At 33.4% G+C, this 19,674-nt stretch overlaps 1 protein-coding gene across 1 annotated transcript in view; it reads left to right on the forward strand.

Annotated features, from left to right (window-relative positions):
• Nucleotides 1-19,674, forward strand: part of SEMA3D (semaphorin 3D) — a 194,159-nt gene that overhangs the window by 143,442 nt on the left and 31,043 nt on the right. Inside the window, exons 10-12 of the mRNA XM_079151830.1 lie at nucleotides 8,657-8,771; nucleotides 9,895-9,964; nucleotides 13,097-13,241. Of these exons, the coding sequence (XP_079007956.1) occupies nucleotides 8,657-8,771; nucleotides 9,895-9,964; nucleotides 13,097-13,241 (330 nt within the window). The remainder of the gene's footprint in view (nucleotides 1-8,656; nucleotides 8,772-9,894; nucleotides 9,965-13,096; nucleotides 13,242-19,674) is intronic.

A 19,674-nucleotide genomic window follows, 5' to 3' on the forward strand; every position in this document is an offset into this window, starting at 1 on the left:
CCAAGCGATAACAAACATTCAGCTTGAAATCAGATGTAGATTTACATCCCACTCTACTTATTACCTTGGTTTCTTAAACTAGAAAATGACTTTTCTGTGACTATTTTTACAAGTAATTGTGAGGCTTCAATGAGAGCATTGATTCTGGGTGTGGCACATACTCAGGAAGGTATTGAAAATGGAAGGGACTTAGATTTGAGTTTTTGAATATGAACTCTATTATAAGACATTTACACATAAAAAAAATATAAATACCTGGTCATACTACAGTGAGTTTAATGCCACAAAGCACAAACATATGTACACACACACACAAACATGCACTCACACATCATACATACAACCTTTTGTAGCTAGGTAAACTTAAACTCCACAGTGATTAGAAGCCGGGAACAGTGGCGCATGCCTGTAATCCCAGCAGCCGCAGATGCTGAGGCAGGATAGTCAGTTCAAGCCAGCCTCAGCAAAAGCAAGGTGCGAGGCAACTTAGTGAGACCCTGTCTCTAAGTAAAATAAAAAATAGGGCTGGGGATGTAGATCAGTGACTGAGTGCCCCTGAGTTCAATCCCCAATACCAATAAAAAGAAGAAAAAAAAAAAAAAAAACAGTGATGGTGGTTTGTGTGTGTATTAACTGGTTAGGGTCAGATTAGTTGCCAAATGTTATTGAGAGTAACATTTTATTCGTTTTAGTGGATGAATTTACTGTTAATATGTTTCCCTCATTTTTAAGAATATTTGTACTTTGAGGGTGAATTTTATTTCTAAATAAAGTCAAAATCATTTGGAATCATATCCAGTGAAAATTTTTTGAATGGTTGCAACAATGTAAATTTTAGTCAAGAGATATGGATGGGGAGAGACATTATAAACTGAATAAATTGATTTAGAAGATAATTTCACATGCAATATTGATCAATGACAGTCTGAGAATAAGTACTTTAATCCACACTCCTCCAAACCCAGCATGTTTGTCATTGTATATGGTAGAGAATTATTTTTCAATAGGGTCACACTTTTCAGTCCAACTACTTAATAATCTTTTCATATTTAAAATAGGTACTTAGCCTTGAGTCCTTGTCAAGCTCTATAATTCTTCCACGCTTTTAAACAGTCAGAACCTTGAAGCACTTAAACCCAGGAAGACTCCTTTCATAGATGGTAAATCATCCAGATCTTCCTGGTGAGGTATTAAATACTGACTGAATGAACAGGCACAGCAGCATGAAATAAATACTGAGAAGATTTGTGTCTATTTACTTCCCAAGTTATTACTCTCAGATACCACTGTTTATGTCTGTGTGATGTTTATTACTGTGTGTGTGTGTGTGTGTGTGTGTGTGTGTGTGTGTGTTCCTGTAAACTAAAGTGTGGAAATGCCAGTCCCTTTTGCAAGGCTAGCTTGGGACTTTTCACCTCAAGGCTGTTTTGCATTACTTTTGGATTCTATTCATTTTTGAAAGTGTTGTCCATTAGTTTACTTATGCTAGCCCACTCTGGATTCCAGCTGTAGGATATGCCAATTCTCTTTTTTTGTTTTGCAGTATTTCCTTTTGTTCATGCCAGGAATTCAATTTGGATGGCCCTTTCACATAACTTGCCTGGGGGTCTCATTAATAGCCTTTTGCTTCAGTTCCACTTGCATTGTCTATTTGATATATGATCCTATTTGGACAATTACTGTCTTTGAAGATTTGTGTTTTTAGGCCGATGACACTTTCCGTATTTATTGATCTCTACCGAGCTGTGGTTTTTGTGCTTACTTTCAGTGTGTCACTTACAACCTAAATGAGAGATTTAGTGCCCATGAGTTACAGATGTGCTTTTGCTTCACTTCCATCTGTTTTCCTGTCTGAGAAATTCTTAGGAAAGGATTTATACTGTTTGTTATAGCTTTTTTTTTTTTTTTTTTTTCCATTTTTTCCCCTCTCTCTTAATTAATGAACTCTGATTCTACCTGGAATAGATTGCTAAATATTCCTAGATTTACCTAATTTAATATGCTCAACCTTAGGAACCAAGTTCTTTAGCATAGTGTATTATCCAAGTCCTGCATTTCTAATAATTTTTATGAGTTTTTAAAGTAGTTAGAAAAACATGTTCTCCATTTCTGTTTGCTTTGTCATTCTCTAATACCAAATCACAAACAGTTGTCTCTAAATACTGAATATTTCTTTAAGAAAACAAAATTTTCCTTGAAAGTCTCTATAGAATTTATCCCTTGAAAAGTACTGTGTCCAATGCCTGCCTGCCATTTTGTGCTTATACACTTTTATCTTCTCCTCTCCCTGTGTCTTAGATGTTTGTATGTTTTCGTTTCCTCTACTGCTAAGGTATCTCAAGATTATTAGTAGGTGAAGTAAGAAAGATTCTAGTGTCTCTAATCTCTCTTACAGCTGTCGAGCTATCTGCAATTTATTTTGGATTACTCTTCCTATCAGAAAAGACACTAAAATGTTTGACAATAGTGAAGAGCAAGTGATAATAGATTTTATGCTGGTAAAGAGAAAAAAGATGCCTATAAATTTCTCTTTTTTGCAAAGAGAAATGTCTACAGTAACTGCAGTATCTCAAGACAATAATAATGAGATACTTATTTTTACACATCACATGTTTCTATATAGTATAGATTTTATTTCTACAACTTACCTGAGTTGATCACCAGCTATGATGTTTTGTGAAGTTAACTCAAGTAATTCTTCTTGATAGTATTATTATCATTTTAGAATTATTTTCATTTTATGCTTTTATTTTTATTAGTCATAATTTTTTTTAAATCCCAGCAAACCAGTTACATGAAATACAGTTTAAGCATATTGTAAAAGAAGACTCATGGTCCAAAAAGGAAAGTATGAGAGTTTTTTATTTGATTTGCTGGGCATAACTTCAATATCTTTCATTACTTCTTTTAACATATGAAAATATCCTCTTTCAAGCTCTTCCATGAAATATAATAATGTATTATAATACATATGGCATCCTATCCAATGAGACTCGTGAAGCCTATTCCAAGTTTATTTTACATTTCCACCACATCATGATCATAGTTTCAAGCTTCTGAATTGGCCACCCCATGTTTGGATTATCCTTACCATTATTATTTACTTATGCCTCAGCAGACTTAAGTCTAACCAGTATTAAATTTTCTTTTTTTTTCACTTCCAAAATTTTTTATTATTATTTACCTATAGTAACAGATATATAACAGATAAAAGCATTATCCAAAAAATAATCTGCCTGTTTGCCTGTCTCTTCCTCCCCAAAGGCTTTTCCCAACTCTGTGGACTAGTAATCACAATGAAGACAGTTTTACTGATTATAGAGATCTTTAAAGCAGGGGTTGGGGGGAACAATTATGTTGAGAGACAAGAAAGCATCACTTAAATACAATAATATTAGTCAGCAATTCCCACTTTAGTTGCCCAGAGCTTCACACTCCTCCTCTCCTCAATCCTCAGATTTTCCCCCATTGTACAGCAGAGGAGGAAACAATTTCAAAGAGACTCAACTCTGTTGGAAACTAACCCCCATGGGGCACACCAGACTACAATGCTATGAGACTAGCTTATTACTTTTCCTTATTCTGCAGCCACCAAAACCAGTGTTCAGATCCAATAGAAAAGGGAACCCGAGATGTATATGAGGTTTTCAATAAAAATTTTAGAAACATTCTAAAACCTATCCCTAGATACCCTGAAGACTGAGGTGGCACAGAGAAAACTAAATGGCCCAACTGCTGTGAGGTGTCAGGCTGTGATCATGTCTCCAGTGGTTCTTAGTACAGAAACAGTCTTGAGGATATTTGATGGTGTATTTCAACACAGGGCTATTTAAAATCTGCAAGGCCCATTTTGTTTAAATGACAAATCAGATAAAGAATGTGATGGTGTCATTGAATCAAAAGCACAAAAATGCTAAACTCTCCTCATCTTCTATGTTCGATTTGTGAAAACAGTCCATGGAAAATCAGTGTGTTTGCTCCTTGAGACTGTTTCTGTGATGGAATAGTATTTTTAATCATTTAAAATACTATAGCATTTACATAACACTTGAAAAGAAGGTGAGTAGTTTAATTCAAGGTAAAATATCTGAGAGTAAATGATGTTACTAGGAGGAATTGGAAAGAGGGGCACACAAAAGACACATTATGGTTTTTAAATTGTTTCAGAGAACTCCATTCTTTTACCTGCTTGAGGATATAGAAGAGCAGAATGGCAAAAGAACTGAATTTTAACCAAAGGAGAATTTCTAACTTTTAACTGTAGTGTCAAACACTTTTTTTTTTTTTTTTTAAGGTGTGTGATTCTCTGGTGTCTATTGATTTCAAAAGTTTGGCATCCAACTTCAACCAATATTATTAAAATCTCTGAATAAACATAAGATTTTAATAGACTACAATTTGGTCTCAAATGTCTTGGAGATTTCATTGACTTTATAAAATTATCAGGATTCAAAAGCATACAAATTTAATGCCAATTATTATATTTTCCAACAGCTTCTGTTTCCCAGTGTGTAAGGGAAAATGATGTTAAGTGCTGAGAAAGCCTCAAAGAGGATGGTGTATACAGATAAAGCCATGTTTACCAGATGAAACCAGCATCATGACCCACAGGTCAAAAGACACACTCAATAAAAGTTCATGTGTGACAGTTTCTTGCTACTTTACATGTCTATGTAAGATTTATAAGAACTTGTGTGTGCCAGTGGAAGGAAAATGTAATAACCATTAGCCTCATCATGACTACCTGTTAGTAGATGCTATAATTAGAAGATCATAGCAATTTATATCATGCAGCCAACACCCAATCAAATGACTGACTCGTTGGTACTATATTTTCTTTTTTGTCACTATAAAATTAAGAAATATTGCAAACATAAAAGCTACAGAGAAAAAGAAAGCAGGCACTCTGTACTCACCACCCAGAGAGAGCACATGGGATCAGACTTGTTTACATTTAATTTCTTTGTTACTTTCATCTGCATCTTTGTAAAGGATGTCAAGGTTTTTGGCATCCTGGCCTCAAAGGGGCTGTGTGATAAATAGAGTGGAGACACATAGAAGTGACTGGTGACTAAGTGCTCCTGATTCTGACATCTCAATAGTAAATCTATTGTGTTGGTCAGACGGTTGTATTCTTTAGAACTTCACAAAAATAAGCAAGGAGGTGACAATTTAGTACAAAAGTGATTATCCCCTCTCAGTCCCCTTGTGGGCTTAAAGTTCTCAGGGGTGGATTGTGTGGATTTGCAAACAAATCCAGGGACCTAGATCTGGTCAACAAAGTCAGCCCAACTGACTTCCCTATAGGAGAAATACAACTGCTTGTGAATTGAACTTTGCCATCCCAGGTCTGGCTTCTGGGTGTCTGCAAGAGTTACTATCCGGTCATTAAATGCTTATAACCCGTTCCTGAGAGCCTTCATGCCAGAACTATACTCATTTCCCTGCTGACAGCAGGTGGCTTTCATCTTTGACCTGGATTTTTTTTGTTTGTTTTTATCCTTTTACTTCTTCAGGGGCTGGAAAAATGTTGCTGGATGGATGGGTAGGCAGGAGCATTTGAAGATTATTTTGTTGAAAGGATTGTAATTTCCATTTGTCAGGTTAAAAAAATACAGGTGTAGTATAAATTCCTTTCTTATCCAACAGATTTGGAGCTAGTAAATTAGAATTTTCTTATGACTACCATTAAGTATGGGTGAAAATTATAAATAGAAATGGGAGAAATGTGTGAAAATGACATTTATTGTCACTTTTATATAGAAGAATGTTTAAAAGAACATGATGACTCATTTTTATGATGAACTAGTATTGCTGCATCTGTTAAAGAAATGTTGTTGAACAAATATGCTAAGTATATGTTTATTTATTTAGGAAAATAATATAAGCACCAACTCTCTGATAGTGTGAAGTACTAAATCATAGTCCTCTTCAATCATGATATATTTATTTCCTTATGAATATTGAATCAACACTATTTTTAGTACTCATTGCTGACTCTTTCAAAATATACAAATATAGGCAAGGAAATTTAATAATATCATCCATATGAAAAATTAATGCATTAAAATGAAAACAATTTCTAAAGTCTTTGTTTTAGAACAACTGTGGAACTGCTAAAACAGGCTGGAGATGTGACTTTAAAAGGTATAAATCAAGGATCATGAAATGAGGGAGAAATAAGTCACTTTGTAGTTTTAAATTCATTTAAAAATCCATTACTTTCTGGTAATCCATATGCACATTTTCTCAAGGGAATCCTAGGATACACGAGCACACAATCCATTAGTACATTAGAAGGAAGCATCAAAGTCTATACCCATTCATTTTGATATCTAGATTTAATTACAAAATGATCAGAGGATATAAGCATTAAAAATAACCTATATCTAGTTAAGTCTACCTTCACATCTGCAGATATGGGAAATCATCCAGTAGTTAGATGGAATAGTGTTTGAGAAATGACACTCAAATAATAGAAATGGGAGAATAATAGAAGCGCCACAAACAAAATAAAAATCCAAGAAAAATTGCACAAATACTTGTTACTGACAGATCACTATATAATATGTCATGCAGTTTTCTTAAAAGAGGACTCAATTATTTCACTTCTTTGCTAATCATTACATCTTTTAGTAGTTCTTCATTGTGTGCTTATTAACACACAGACACTTTGGACTGATACCAAGGCCTTCCTTGATCTTACCCCAATTTACTTTTATTGCATTTTCCTTCACTATTTTAATTGATCCCAGTCTTCATGTGAACCAAATTTGTCTCCCAGTGAATTTTGGATGTTAGAATCAACATCCATTGGTTGTCCTTTTCACCTCACTTCCAGGACCTGAAGTTTCTCCTGAACCAGTCTCTACACATGTAGTCTGAGACCACCTATCATAAAGTCTGAGTATTAAATTTAACTCTTTTGTGATGCCTTCCTTATTTTCCTCACTTAAAGAAATTTCAGAAGAGGCTTACTCTCCTTGGCTCTCTATACCTTTCAAAAAACTTGCAATTTCAGTTATTTATTAACTATTAAATGTATACTTATTAATCTGATCGGCAGGGTATTTGTGACATATCTGGAGTAGGCATTGGGTTTCATACAATAAGGAATGCATTTTCTGTTCTGAATTAAAAACTATTAGAGCACAACTACTGGCTATCATACATTTTATTATCACCAGAAGCCAGAGACTCTAAACTGTATCAGTGACAGAATACTACAACTAGGAAAGTGTTTTGTTGGTGCTAGTTCCAAACAATTGCCGTTAGCTATTGTGTTTATATTATACGGACTTTTACATGTATAGTTAGTCCCCAGCACACATGAATGGAGCTAAATATGTTCCATGCTTTGTAAATTCGTAGTAATTTGGAATCATGCAAAATTAACACAATGAGTGCAAACTGTGAAGTGTGATATGTCATTGTTAAATGCACATTTTAAACTCATATAACACATATTTGACTTAATATTAATGCCTTTATATTTAAAAAATTTTTTAAATTATTGTTTGGTGTAGGAAGTATATGTATGACTTTGAATTCTCTTGCTTAGAATTGTCATTTGAATGCTTTTCTCTAATTTGGTTTAGTTTACAGATGAAGAATCAAAGTGAAGATAGTTCCTAGATATTCAGACATAAAATTTGATGGTTAACTTTCATTAACTTTATAGAACATAATGTAATTGAAGGATAAAAAATTTTGTATAGCATTTAAATATAAATAAATTAATGCAAAAAGTGGCTCCAAGAACAACTTTTTAAAGTTAAAATTGAATACATTATATATTTATCCATGAACCAGTCTTGCCCTTTTATTATAAGAATAACAGGGTTGGCTGACTAAAGTAAATGGAAAATTATAATAATTAAATGTTCACAGGGACACATTAATTTAAATAAGAAATACATCTTTTTGCTGGATTATTAAATAGCCGAATTCTGCTTATTCTCTTTAATTGATTAAAATGTTTATGTTTGGATAAATGCCTAAGGAAACATTTAAATAAAATATTTCAGAGCAAAAAACAGTAAGGAAAATATAGGCTAATATCTTTTAAAAGATCATATATTATATAGATGTTTATATCACCTTGATGTTTATTTAGAAATTCACTAAATTTGGTAAAGACTATTTTCAAGTTTATACAGAGGCATATTTCTAAAAGCTGGAAATAGTTTTTAATCATAGAAATAATAACAATCAGTGCTAGCATTTATTGCACTCAGGTTGCCTGGCATTATACTAAACATTTTATATGAATTTTTCCATTTGATTTCAAAATAACTGCATTGCAAAGCGTTAATCATATTTTATCGATGACAAAACAGAATTTGAGAAATTAGTCTTTTGTAGGTCATGGAAGAAAAAATTGGCAGACATAGGATTTGATTCCAAGCCTGCCTTAATTGCTAGAGTCTTGAAGGCATCTACTCATTCAGTAGTTATTTTGCTTTCATGGCATTCATTTAACCATTAGAAAATTGCCTTTGGTTGAAGGAAAAAACTGATTTTTCCTTTATTTGGAAGTTCAAAGACTAAATATCCAGGCTCTGTGTCTTTCTAAACAATAGCATTAATAAGGTACTACCTGTAATAGCTATCAGTTTCAGTTGGTGAAATTTTGCCTTTATTTTTCATTTTTCAGAATGATGTAGGAGGACAACGCAGCTTGATAAACAAATGGACAACTTTTCTTAAGGCCAGATTGGTTTGTTCCATTCCTGGAAGTGATGGGGCAGACACTTATTTTGATGAGCTTCGTAAGTCATATGTTCCTTCTTTCTTGGAAAAGTCTACCTAATTAAGTAATTCATCATTTGTTATATTTAAGCCCCAAGTACCTCATTATATGTAACTCAGCACAACTTGCAGGAGTGGTTCTTGCTAAGTTTGCAAACACAAAGCACATGGGGTGCTTTAGATCTGGACACAAGGCCCATGGGGTGGTCTAGGCCTAGAATTACATAAAGTAACTCTTCTCTTTGTAAGAGTCCTGGAAGTTGGTGAAGGAAACAAAATTACAGCAAGTGAAAGGAAGATATGAGTCCTGAAAGCACAAAATCCATCCATCCCTCCTGCAGCCTTTCACGTTGGTGGGAACCACTTTCTTCAGGGAGGAAGAGCTCATTCCTCATTCCGTGGATGCCCTCTGCTGGACAGACTGGGAGACTTTTCATTTCTCCATTCTGCCCAAAGCTAATTCTAGAAAGAACATTTTCATTTTATATAAGTTAAACATCATTAGTTTTTACCTTCTCAAACTTGTTTTTGTTTTGCCATGCAGTGTAAAAATAACTATTTATATCATCCATTATTTCATCATTATTATGTTTTTTATACTATTAAAGTATATATTCAATATTCATGGGCCATCTCTGATGTTGTTTATAAGTACACTCACCTCTTACTCTTTTACAAAATATTACTTACCAATAATCTACCGTCAAGATTGTGCTAATTACACAAACAATATTTTCATATTGTTACTGAAGAAGTAATTTAATTACTAAGTTGACAATGTTGGAGTACTAGAGGGAAAAAATTCCTTTTTCTGGTTTTTATTTTATATGAAATCACATCCTGCTAATTGGAAACAGTCAGAGATTATCAATTGGATCACCTCATGTATGTGATTGAAGTAAACAACTAAGAGGTTAAATGTTCAACTCTATATCACGTATCTAGAGAGAACACTTTTACCCTTAATTTATTTTCTTATATAAGCTTTGCATTTACCCTTAATTTCTTAAGTGATAGTATAGTACTCTGTTATCTTAATTTTTTACACTGTTTAGAGTTTCAGTGATATTGTATTATTTTAAAAAGAAAATATGAAATATTAAAAAATAAAAAATACTAAATAATTATTTTTTCCATTAATAGAAGATATTTATTTACTCCCCACAAGAGATGAAAGAAATCCTGTAGTTTATGGTGTCTTTACCACAACAAGGTATGTGCAACAAAATGCCTTTAATCCTTCTAGAGAATTTTTATATGTATGTAAACTCTTATAGTTATATGAGTTTTGTCTCTTTCTTTATAGCAACATGCCATGCCATTTTTTTCATCTTACCTGTTCACTCAGTGTTTTTTAAAAATCTTTCAATATCCCTTTAAAAACTTTCCTTGTTCTTTTTAAACATAGCAGCCCTATGTCACCACAGTTACTTAAACAGCCCTCTGTACATTCCTGGTTTCTAGACCTTTGTTGCTACATGTCGTGCACCCTAGCACATGCTGTTCTACAGGTAAATAACTATATCTCAGATGAATTCTCATCATCAAATTGCCAGGTACAAAAGGTGTCTGCATATGCTATTCATAATAAATACTTTCATACTTACGGGCATAGACGTAATACTAAAGAAATGAGTAAGTTCATTGGTGAAGCTGTAAATAATCATGAATGGGATTCTCTTGACTTTTAACATCTCATCACATCACAAGATATCTTACTTGTACATCCTACTACCTAAAATAATGAGAGAGTGGATGTTAGGACCATGTCATGGCATTATTGCTTTAGCAACAAAAGTTGGTTTTACCCAGCCTAAGAAGAGCAGCCAGTTAGCAATAACAGTAGGACTAGAACAGAAGAGGGTTTTCTAATTTTCGTCACTGCATTCTTGTCTTTTTTTCTGAATAATGCTATCTTACATGTATTATCAAGACTCTGTGACTTCCTTAAAAGTTGTACTAGCATCTAAAAAGCTTTCTCAAAGAAGATGTGATCCCTACCGTCTTTATTTTATTTCATGAGTAACCTGTGTTTGCAGTGTTCAAAGCGTATTTTCGCCCCTGTGACATGTTACTGCTTGTGTCCTTGGAAATATTTTGCACTCTTTCCACAACTCTACTCTCATTCTTAATGTAAGTTGACATGAGTATTGGAGAAATTGGAGGTATTGATATTGTTTGGTTTTACTGCCTCCTTTTGAACAAGTTCTTAAACTATTTTGTATTTTGTACATTTTAGTTTGGTTTCCTTTTTGTGGCATATTTATTTAGTTCATAATACCTTCTGCGCAAACTGAAATTCTATAATGGTTCAGAATATATCAGAAAACAAAATATTATTTGATTATAAAATGAAGTAAATATTTAAGCATGAGAATAAAGAAGACAACTTAAGAACCTGCTAGTTTGGAATCCATATTTCTATTATTCTATCTATGAATATAAAAATATACAGGCTGCCCGGTATGGGAGCATACGCCTGTACCCCACACCTCAGGAGGCTGAGCAGGAGGATCACAAGCTCAAGGCCAGCCTCAGGAACTTAGTAAGACTGTCTCAAATTAAAAAATAAAAATGGTTGGGGATGTAGCTCAGTGGTACAGTACTCAATAACCAGTACAAGGGGAAAATTTTTTCACAAAGAGAAAATGCCTGTAGTTACTCAATTATCTCAGCCCTAGATCTCTTGGCACCTTTCCTTTCAGCGAACTTTCTTTGAAGTCAATGTGTACTTCATACACAGGACACAGATATGTGCCAGGGAAATGCAGCCCCAAGATAGTTCTTTTTTATTTTTTTCCTATCAAGTTTCTGCCCACCCAGAGTGTGAAGTTACAAGTTAGCTTTCTGTTCTTGGTGTTCTTTGTTATTTTATTTTTAGTGGTGCTCTGAAGACTGAGGTAATGTCAGAACCTATGTCGTGTCTTTGTCAAGTGAGAACACATAATTAGCCTGCAATAATGCCAATGCCATTAAGCATAATGCATTATTCTTTTAAGATTTCATAGCAGATGTGTGATTTTTATGGGAACGTCACCTCTCTTCTTAGCTGCTAGTTTTCTCCTAACTGCCTGTTTACCGTTACCTCCTGATGTTTCCCATTAATGTCATTCCAAGAATATTAATAATTGAGTTACTCATGCTAGAGAATTGTTGGCTTGTTTGTGCAATGCTGAGGTGATAAGTTTCTTAGATCATAAAGGGTGATCTCATTTTTAATAACAGGAATCACTGAAAGCAATCATTCAAAGAAATTTAAAGAAAATGTTCTGTAACTTCCAGAACGAAAATAAAAAAGAATTATCTGATGTGTGCTAACAGTTTTTATCATTAGTGCGCAAAACTTTGTATAACTCTTATGGAGCTTCTCTGAAATGCTATCTCTGAGACTATGTAATTATAATTAAGTATCAGATAAGTAACTAAAATTCAAAAGCTTAATTCAGGTAGCAAAAGGAAAAATGATTATTTAAACATTTTAAAAATCAGTTTAATAAAAATCTTAAATAAGTTATTTAATATGAACTTTATGATGAACAGTACTTTTTCGGTATTTTTTTTGGATTACAAATGTACATTATGGCGCAATTTGTTGCTACATGTTCGTATATACACAACATTAATAACCTAATTTGTCTGATATCATTCCCCAGTATTTCTCCCTTCCTCCCCACCTCTCCCCCTGATCCCTTTAATTTACTGATCTCCCTTCAATTTTCATGAGATCCCTCTCCTGCCACCTTTTTCTTTCTTTTTCCTCTCTAGCTTCCACATAGGAGAAAACACATAGAACCCTTGACTTTCTGAGTTTGGCTTATTTTGCCTAACAAAATTGAACATTCACTTTAAAAAGGAAGGTAAATGAGATGATTATAATTCAACATCTAAATTATTACTATTTTAAAATTGAGATATAACTTTTTATATTGTAAACTCTTTATATTGTAATCTCTTTATAATAACTTCACATAAAATTGAAGGATATATGAACAAGCACAGTATCCTTTCCTGCAAATTATTCTCTATCATCTAGTTTTTATAGATAACTTTATTTATCTATCAAGTTTCAATTCAGACCTTAATTCCTCCCTGAAAACTTACCTGGCAGCCATAGCCTGGGTACCCATCCGTGTGCTTGCTTAACTTACTTACCAGCAATAGACTTATTATCATCTATTTGTCAGGACTGCTTGGCCACAAGCTCCTTGGGAACATAGGCACACTTTTTCTGCTTCTCCTGTCATGTGCCAAACCTATTTGTCCCCATAGCTCCTGGTTGCAGTATGTGCACAATAAAGGCCCACTGGATGGTTGTGAATGACTGAATCGTATGGCTTTCTTTCAGCTCCATCTTCAAAGGCTCTGCTGTTTGTGTATATAGCATGGCTGACATCAGAGCAGTTTTTAATGGTCCATATGCTCATAAGGAAAGTGCAGACCATCGCTGGGTGCAGTATGATGGAAGAATTCCATATCCCCGACCTGGCACAGTATGTATCCAACTTAACAATTGAATTATTTTTCTAACCCCATATTTGATTACTAATTCTATTATAAACTTAACTACTCCCACAGCAACATGGGCTGTTGATTTTTAAATAGCTATTATTTATTTCCAGTGATGTTTTAGCATTTCTGACCGCCATCTGAACATATTTCTTTTGAATGAGAATTTTAAGTACTACGGGAAATGATGAACTACATTGTAATGAGTGGATTATAGTCCAATGTAGAGTTTATCTTTAATATGTCTATAGAATCATTAAAATGATTTAGTTATCTAAAATGAAAAATACTCTAAATTAGATGGAAAGGACAAATAAGTATTTGTCCCATACATATAGCTGCAAATATAGCTAAAAAATCTTCTAGTTTCCAGTTCTACTTTGAAAAGACTTCATCAGTTATAATGGCCCATTTAAATTACCTTCCTTCTTGTAATGTATTAATTTTTCTTTATTTTGTTGCACCTTGTTGTATGTATTTCTTAGACAGGAGGAGATTTTAAAGAACCCTGAGTTCAAAATTCTTTTCAAGTAGTATAAATCATGTTTAAAGCACAGATAATAATTTATGCATTTGTTTGAAAAGAAAAACAAGTGAATTTGAAGTGCTGTTTGTACCTTATAAGCAGAAGACATTTTTCATTTTGTGATAGAATTAAAATAGTTGAAATTATTTAAATAATTCATGATTGGCTGAGTTAATATTAAAAGGAAAAATAACTTTTTTTTCATTTAGGATTTTTTTCTCAATATTCCTACCAAGGGGTATAAAATAATCATCAAAATCTAAGAAAAATGTTGACTTAGCCATTCAAATTCTACTTAATATTGTCTTTTCATATGTTTATTGCTAAGGAGGAAATAACTAGTGGTTTCTGAATTCTCTTTCCAGCTTCCTGTTATGTAACAATTTTGGAGCCCCACTAAATTCTTCCTTTTATAATTCATTCATATAAATCCACTTCAGGGTTGTTTTTTGGCCTGATTATGATGTAATCACTGTTTTGTGGAAATATTTTTCAAATAATATTGTGATTTTCAGAATTCACTCTTGTCTTCCCTCTTTTTAAAAGATGGTAACAAAAACACTTAACCTGTGATCTACCCTCTTAAATTTTTAAGTGTATGATACATTAACCTTGGCGACAGGTATACTATGTTGTACAGCAGATCTGCAGAACTTGTTCATCTTAGTTAACTGGAACTTTGCATCCATGGGATGGTAACTCCCCTCTTGCCCTTTTCTGTAAACCCTGGTAACCACCATTGCATGCTTTGATTCTGTGAATGTAGCTGTATCCGTACCTCACATGAATGGAATCACGTCTTTCTGTGAATGACTTACTTCACTTAGCATTCTCAAGGTTCATTCATGTTGTTGCAGAGCACAAAACTTCCTTCTTTTTCTCACCTTTTTCATTATTCCTTAATTTGTTGACATGCATTTAGTTGTTTCCAGAGTGCTGCAATGAACCTAGGAATCACAATATCTTTATGAGATCCTCATTTTAATTCAGGCCAATTACAAATGTTTTCCCCAATTATTGGATTCTACTGGAGAAAGAATTTGGGGCTTAAATCATTCATATTAATTACAGCAAATTATTTGCATACATAGACACAGCAGTTGAGTCCTATAATACTCAGAAATGGAAAATAATAAATCATAATAATTACCTATGATGCTTTAAGATTACACTACTTTCCAATTATAATGTAAGTTAGAAATGCCAATGTGCACTAGCGATGTTACATAGATGGTTGTTGTCACCATTTTCCCAGCTCCTGACTGAAAGAGTGTGAATATTGTACACAGTTTAAGGAGGAGAACTCATATTTTATAAGACCCTCCAAAGTACACAGCCACTTCTCTAAAGTGACAATAAGTGTCCCCCAAAATCAGACAACATAAATATTAGTGAGGAGTGTTTTTCATGAGGGAGTATTATGTTAAACATGATGGTCTTTGCTGCTGAACCCTCAAAATCACTATAACCAAATTTGGAAATATCTAAAATAATTCATAGATGTGTAACCTCTTTATTTCCTTACTTTTTTGGTCACTTTTAAATAATATTTCATTTTATTTGCTTATGCTATTATTCTGCTTCTACATTATATTTTTATTTGGAATGCTGATGTTGAGGTTAGAAACATCATATATCTGATGTGAAAATCTGTTACACATACATGCTTTTCCTAAATGAACTTTACCATTTTAAATAGTTACATTCATAAAATCAGTGAAATTGTGTTTCACAGTGTATCAAGTGACTACACTTGTAAAATTTGAGAATGTAAGAGCTGGAGTGAATGATAGAGACTACATAATTCAGCCTCATTTTATACAGGAGGAATCTGATAACTATATAATTGTTGCTACTAAGAATAATTAAATAATTTCCCCAATATCATGTTTCTATAAACAGTAGAAGGAAAAGGGATATGGTTGGAGTTTTTCTGGGGGGAAGGGGAGGTATTCGCTCCCTATTCTGTGATATTCTGTGATAAGTCTCCTATTTTCTAAAATTCACCTGTAGTTGTAGTGCTTGAATGTCCTACCTAAAATTAATTGCATCTATTTTTATATTGTCTCCTGCCATTCTCTCTCATCTGTACTTTTTTTAAGGCACCCAAAACAGTGATTCTTTCTACTCTGCATTTCCTCCCATTCAGAAATTTTAGTAATGAATTATAATTGAACATTCCTTATGACTTGGAGTGATAAACACATGTTATATCACTACATTCCTAAGAAAATATCATAGCATGAGTATTATTACAAGTTTGCAGGTGAGAAAAAGACCAATGAGGGTAATGCATGTTCATGGTCTCATAGTTTATGAAGTGGTAAGACTGGGATTACATTTGGATCTACCTATCTCCAAATCATAAGTCCTGTTCTACCTTCAAAGGAATGAAAACAATCAAACTGAACCTATGTTGTGTCTCTGGGGTTGAGCTATTGTCTACATGTGTCGCAGTGCCATTCTGAAACCTTCCTACACTTGTCATCTTTCTATTATGAGGCAGAGAAATACATCTTACTTTAACAAAGCATTGTTGAATGATTTGTTTTCTCTATAATTGGTTGAATGTTTACTAAAAATTATTTTACCCTTAAGTTGAATTTTTAAAATACATTATTTTTTAAAATTACCTTCGCTTTCACATTATCTGTATCAGTGTTGCTACTAAGATTGAGTTCTAAGTGGTTCTCCCAGAAGTGACCTTCTGCTGAAATTATTACTCAGTTAAATACTGCAAGCATGGTCGCATGCTGCACCTACTTTCATTTTTTTTTTTTTTTTTTGGTTTTGACAGAATACTGTATTTCGTTTAACCAAAAGTCAAACCTAAACTCCGAGCCTTACCATGATGCTCTACAATTTTATTAGGCCTGAAAATTCACAAGATACATTTACAAAATTCCTTCACTTCAAGTGATTCTTCTGCCCTCTGGCGTCCAAATCGAGAATCTGATCATATCATATTTTATTCAGGTGGACTTTATCAATGTTATTGACTTACTGGGTTTGGTAATATGAATTTCCAAGTGAAATGAAATATGAAGAATCCATCATAAAGCAAGAAGTATAATTCAGATACGGACACTAAATTGAAGTCAGGGCAAAACTAAGATGGCTAAATTTTACAAAAAAGGTAAACCATTATCTGATCATTCTGTGAATAAATAAAGAACTGCTTACATTCATAATATCACAAAAAAAAAAAAAAAAGAATTCAACACTATTCTCTTCAGGTAAATATTAAGACAGGCAAAAATGTAAAACTAATGCTACTTTATTGACTGGTTTTGGTCTGGAAAATATAGTTACTTTTCATAAAATACATTACTTAAGTTAACATTAAAAAAAAAAAAAAACTAAGATGGCTAGAAAACTCAGAATCTGGGGAAGATTTGTGAAGGCAGAGTTCAGTTTTGATTGTTGATTCATTGGAAATAATTTACTCCAGTATCAAGTTAATAAGTTAGTTTTATTATATAGTTTTATTCTGTGTTGTCAAGGAATTTTTAAGATTTATACATAAATGTAAAATAGTAGTCGATATCTTTTCAAAAGGGAGTTCATGTTTTTAAACCATTCCCTTATCAAAAAAGTGAGAAGAAAGTACTTCTTGTAAGCTTGGGGGGCACTGTTAGCAGCCAAATAAAATTGGACAGAAAGTGGCCGGAACAAGTTTTATTGGAATTTGGCTCCCAGACCCGGAATACAGCTCAAGTAGGGACCCAGAGAAAATCGGTCGTGGCTTTGGCTGCCCAGGGTTTTTATAGGCCGGAATGGGAGGGGGTCCTGTTGAGTGGCAGGTGGATGTTAAGGGTCAGTGGAATTTTCTAGCTTACTTGATCAGTCACCATTTGGCCGGCTGGCCTTTATTTCAGCTCCTCTGCTCTGCCCTCTACAGTCGCCTAAATTCCGGACCTAACACTTGTTTTTGAAGTTTAAATATTTGTGAAACATGTTTAACTACTCTTGAAACATTTTGCCATAGTTGTTGACATTTTATAAACGTCTAATTTTGTAAAAATAATTCATATATTTTTTAATTTTTTTTTTAGTTGTAGGTGGACACAATACCTTTATTTTACTTATTTTTACATGGTGCTGAATCCGGGGCCTCACACTCCTTGTCCAGTGCTCTGCCACCAAGCCACAGTCCCAGGAAATTCCATTTCCTTCTACATGTTTGTTGGTTTAAGTGTGAAGTTTTTTATCTTTACTTTTATGGATCAAAACACATGGATATCTCAATTTGATGGGGGCAGGGTCTGAAAGAGGTAGTAATAGGTACTATCATTAATTTCATAATTTTGAAGTTTAAATATTTATGAAATATATTTCACTACTCTTGAAACATTTTGCCATAGTTGTTGACATTTTTAAGTGTCTGATTTAGTAAAAATAACAATTCACTTATATTTTCTAATTTTTTTTTTTAGTTGTAGGTGGACACAATACCTTTATATTACTTATTTTTATAAGGTACCCAACCCATATATCTCTATGTGGATACTGATGAATGATAGACACATTGCAACTCCTATGAGTAGCTTAAACACCAGTAAGACCTGTTCTTTCTTTGCATGTAGATATTTTTTTAAAAAGTGGTACAAGTAGTGTAAGAATTCTAGTGAGTTTCTTGGTTCAAAAATTTGAAGCAGAACTCTATTTCAAGGAACATAGGATGTGGTAAAAGCATCCTGGAAAGGGTATGTAAAGACTGGACTTCTTGTGCCAGCTCTGCATCTTCCACATCTGACCCTAGACACGTAAAAGAAATGCTCATTTTCAGCCCTTTCTAAATCCTCCCCCATCCCCAGTTTGGTATAGGGGCTATGGTTGGTTTTCTTTTGTCTAATCTTCTTTTCATGGAGAAAGAAACTACAAGAGACACGAAATATCAAAACCTCCTTTTCCCGGCTTATTGCCCTTCCATGATTTATTTCTGAATATTATTTATTCTGTTAGTGTGACAGAAAAATGAAATAAATATTAAAATGTCCTGTAAAACTTGATCAACAAAACTTGATTAAGAATATCTTGTAAAACTTGATTAAGAAAAACATTAAAATGTTCTGTAAAACTTTTTATAACTCAAATATTCCCTGAATAAACTTTTCCCCTCTTTAATTCTCTTCTAGGAATTCAGATCTTTATGGAAATGAAAATCTTCTTTTTTGAAAGGCTTATTTACATTAATCTGTATTTAATAGCTCTCTACAAAGACAATGTTAAACAACTTCTTAATTACCACCAGATATAAAATATGAAATACTTTCCTTTCTAAATCATTTAAAAAATTTTTTAGAATAAGAAGCCCCATTATCTATAATTTTTCACTGGGGTTTTTCTCCAAAGAAAATTAAAAGTTAAGATGAACAGTTTCTCCCCTTTTTTGTAGGGCTCTTATTATCCTTCTTTTCTGCTGAGATAAAACTTCCTGAATTCAGGATGTGAGTAGATATGTTAAAAGAGTTCTTATTTATTTCCCCCAGATTATTAGACTTTCTAGAATTGTAAAAGACATTGAGAAGTTAGAGGTTCTTTTGATGCCAGGTCCACTAGAAAATTCATGTTACCAAAGATACTGCCATGAACCTACCCAGGGTTCTGGCATACCCACCCAGGCTAGATAGGTCTTGATTTTACATGTTGGAGTATCACTGAGTTTTACTTGAGGCGAGTTTGTGGTTTTGCTACAAAAGCAAACCCTAAAGGGGCTCTTATATGATAAAAATCCACAATGTTGAGAATGATCTATGTAGCAGACTGGATTTATGTAACGGTGCTTCAGCTAGAACTTTTGTGGAGAATCTTCAACTTTTACCCTGGTTTAGATTGCAACAGCCAGGATTTGAGGTGAACATGGAATCCACAATAGTGAGAGGTACATA

Source organism: Sciurus vulgaris (assembly GCF_902686455.1).
Source record: "Sciurus vulgaris genome assembly, chromosome: 8".
Lineage (NCBI taxonomy): Eukaryota > Metazoa > Chordata > Mammalia > Rodentia > Sciuridae > Sciurus > Sciurus vulgaris.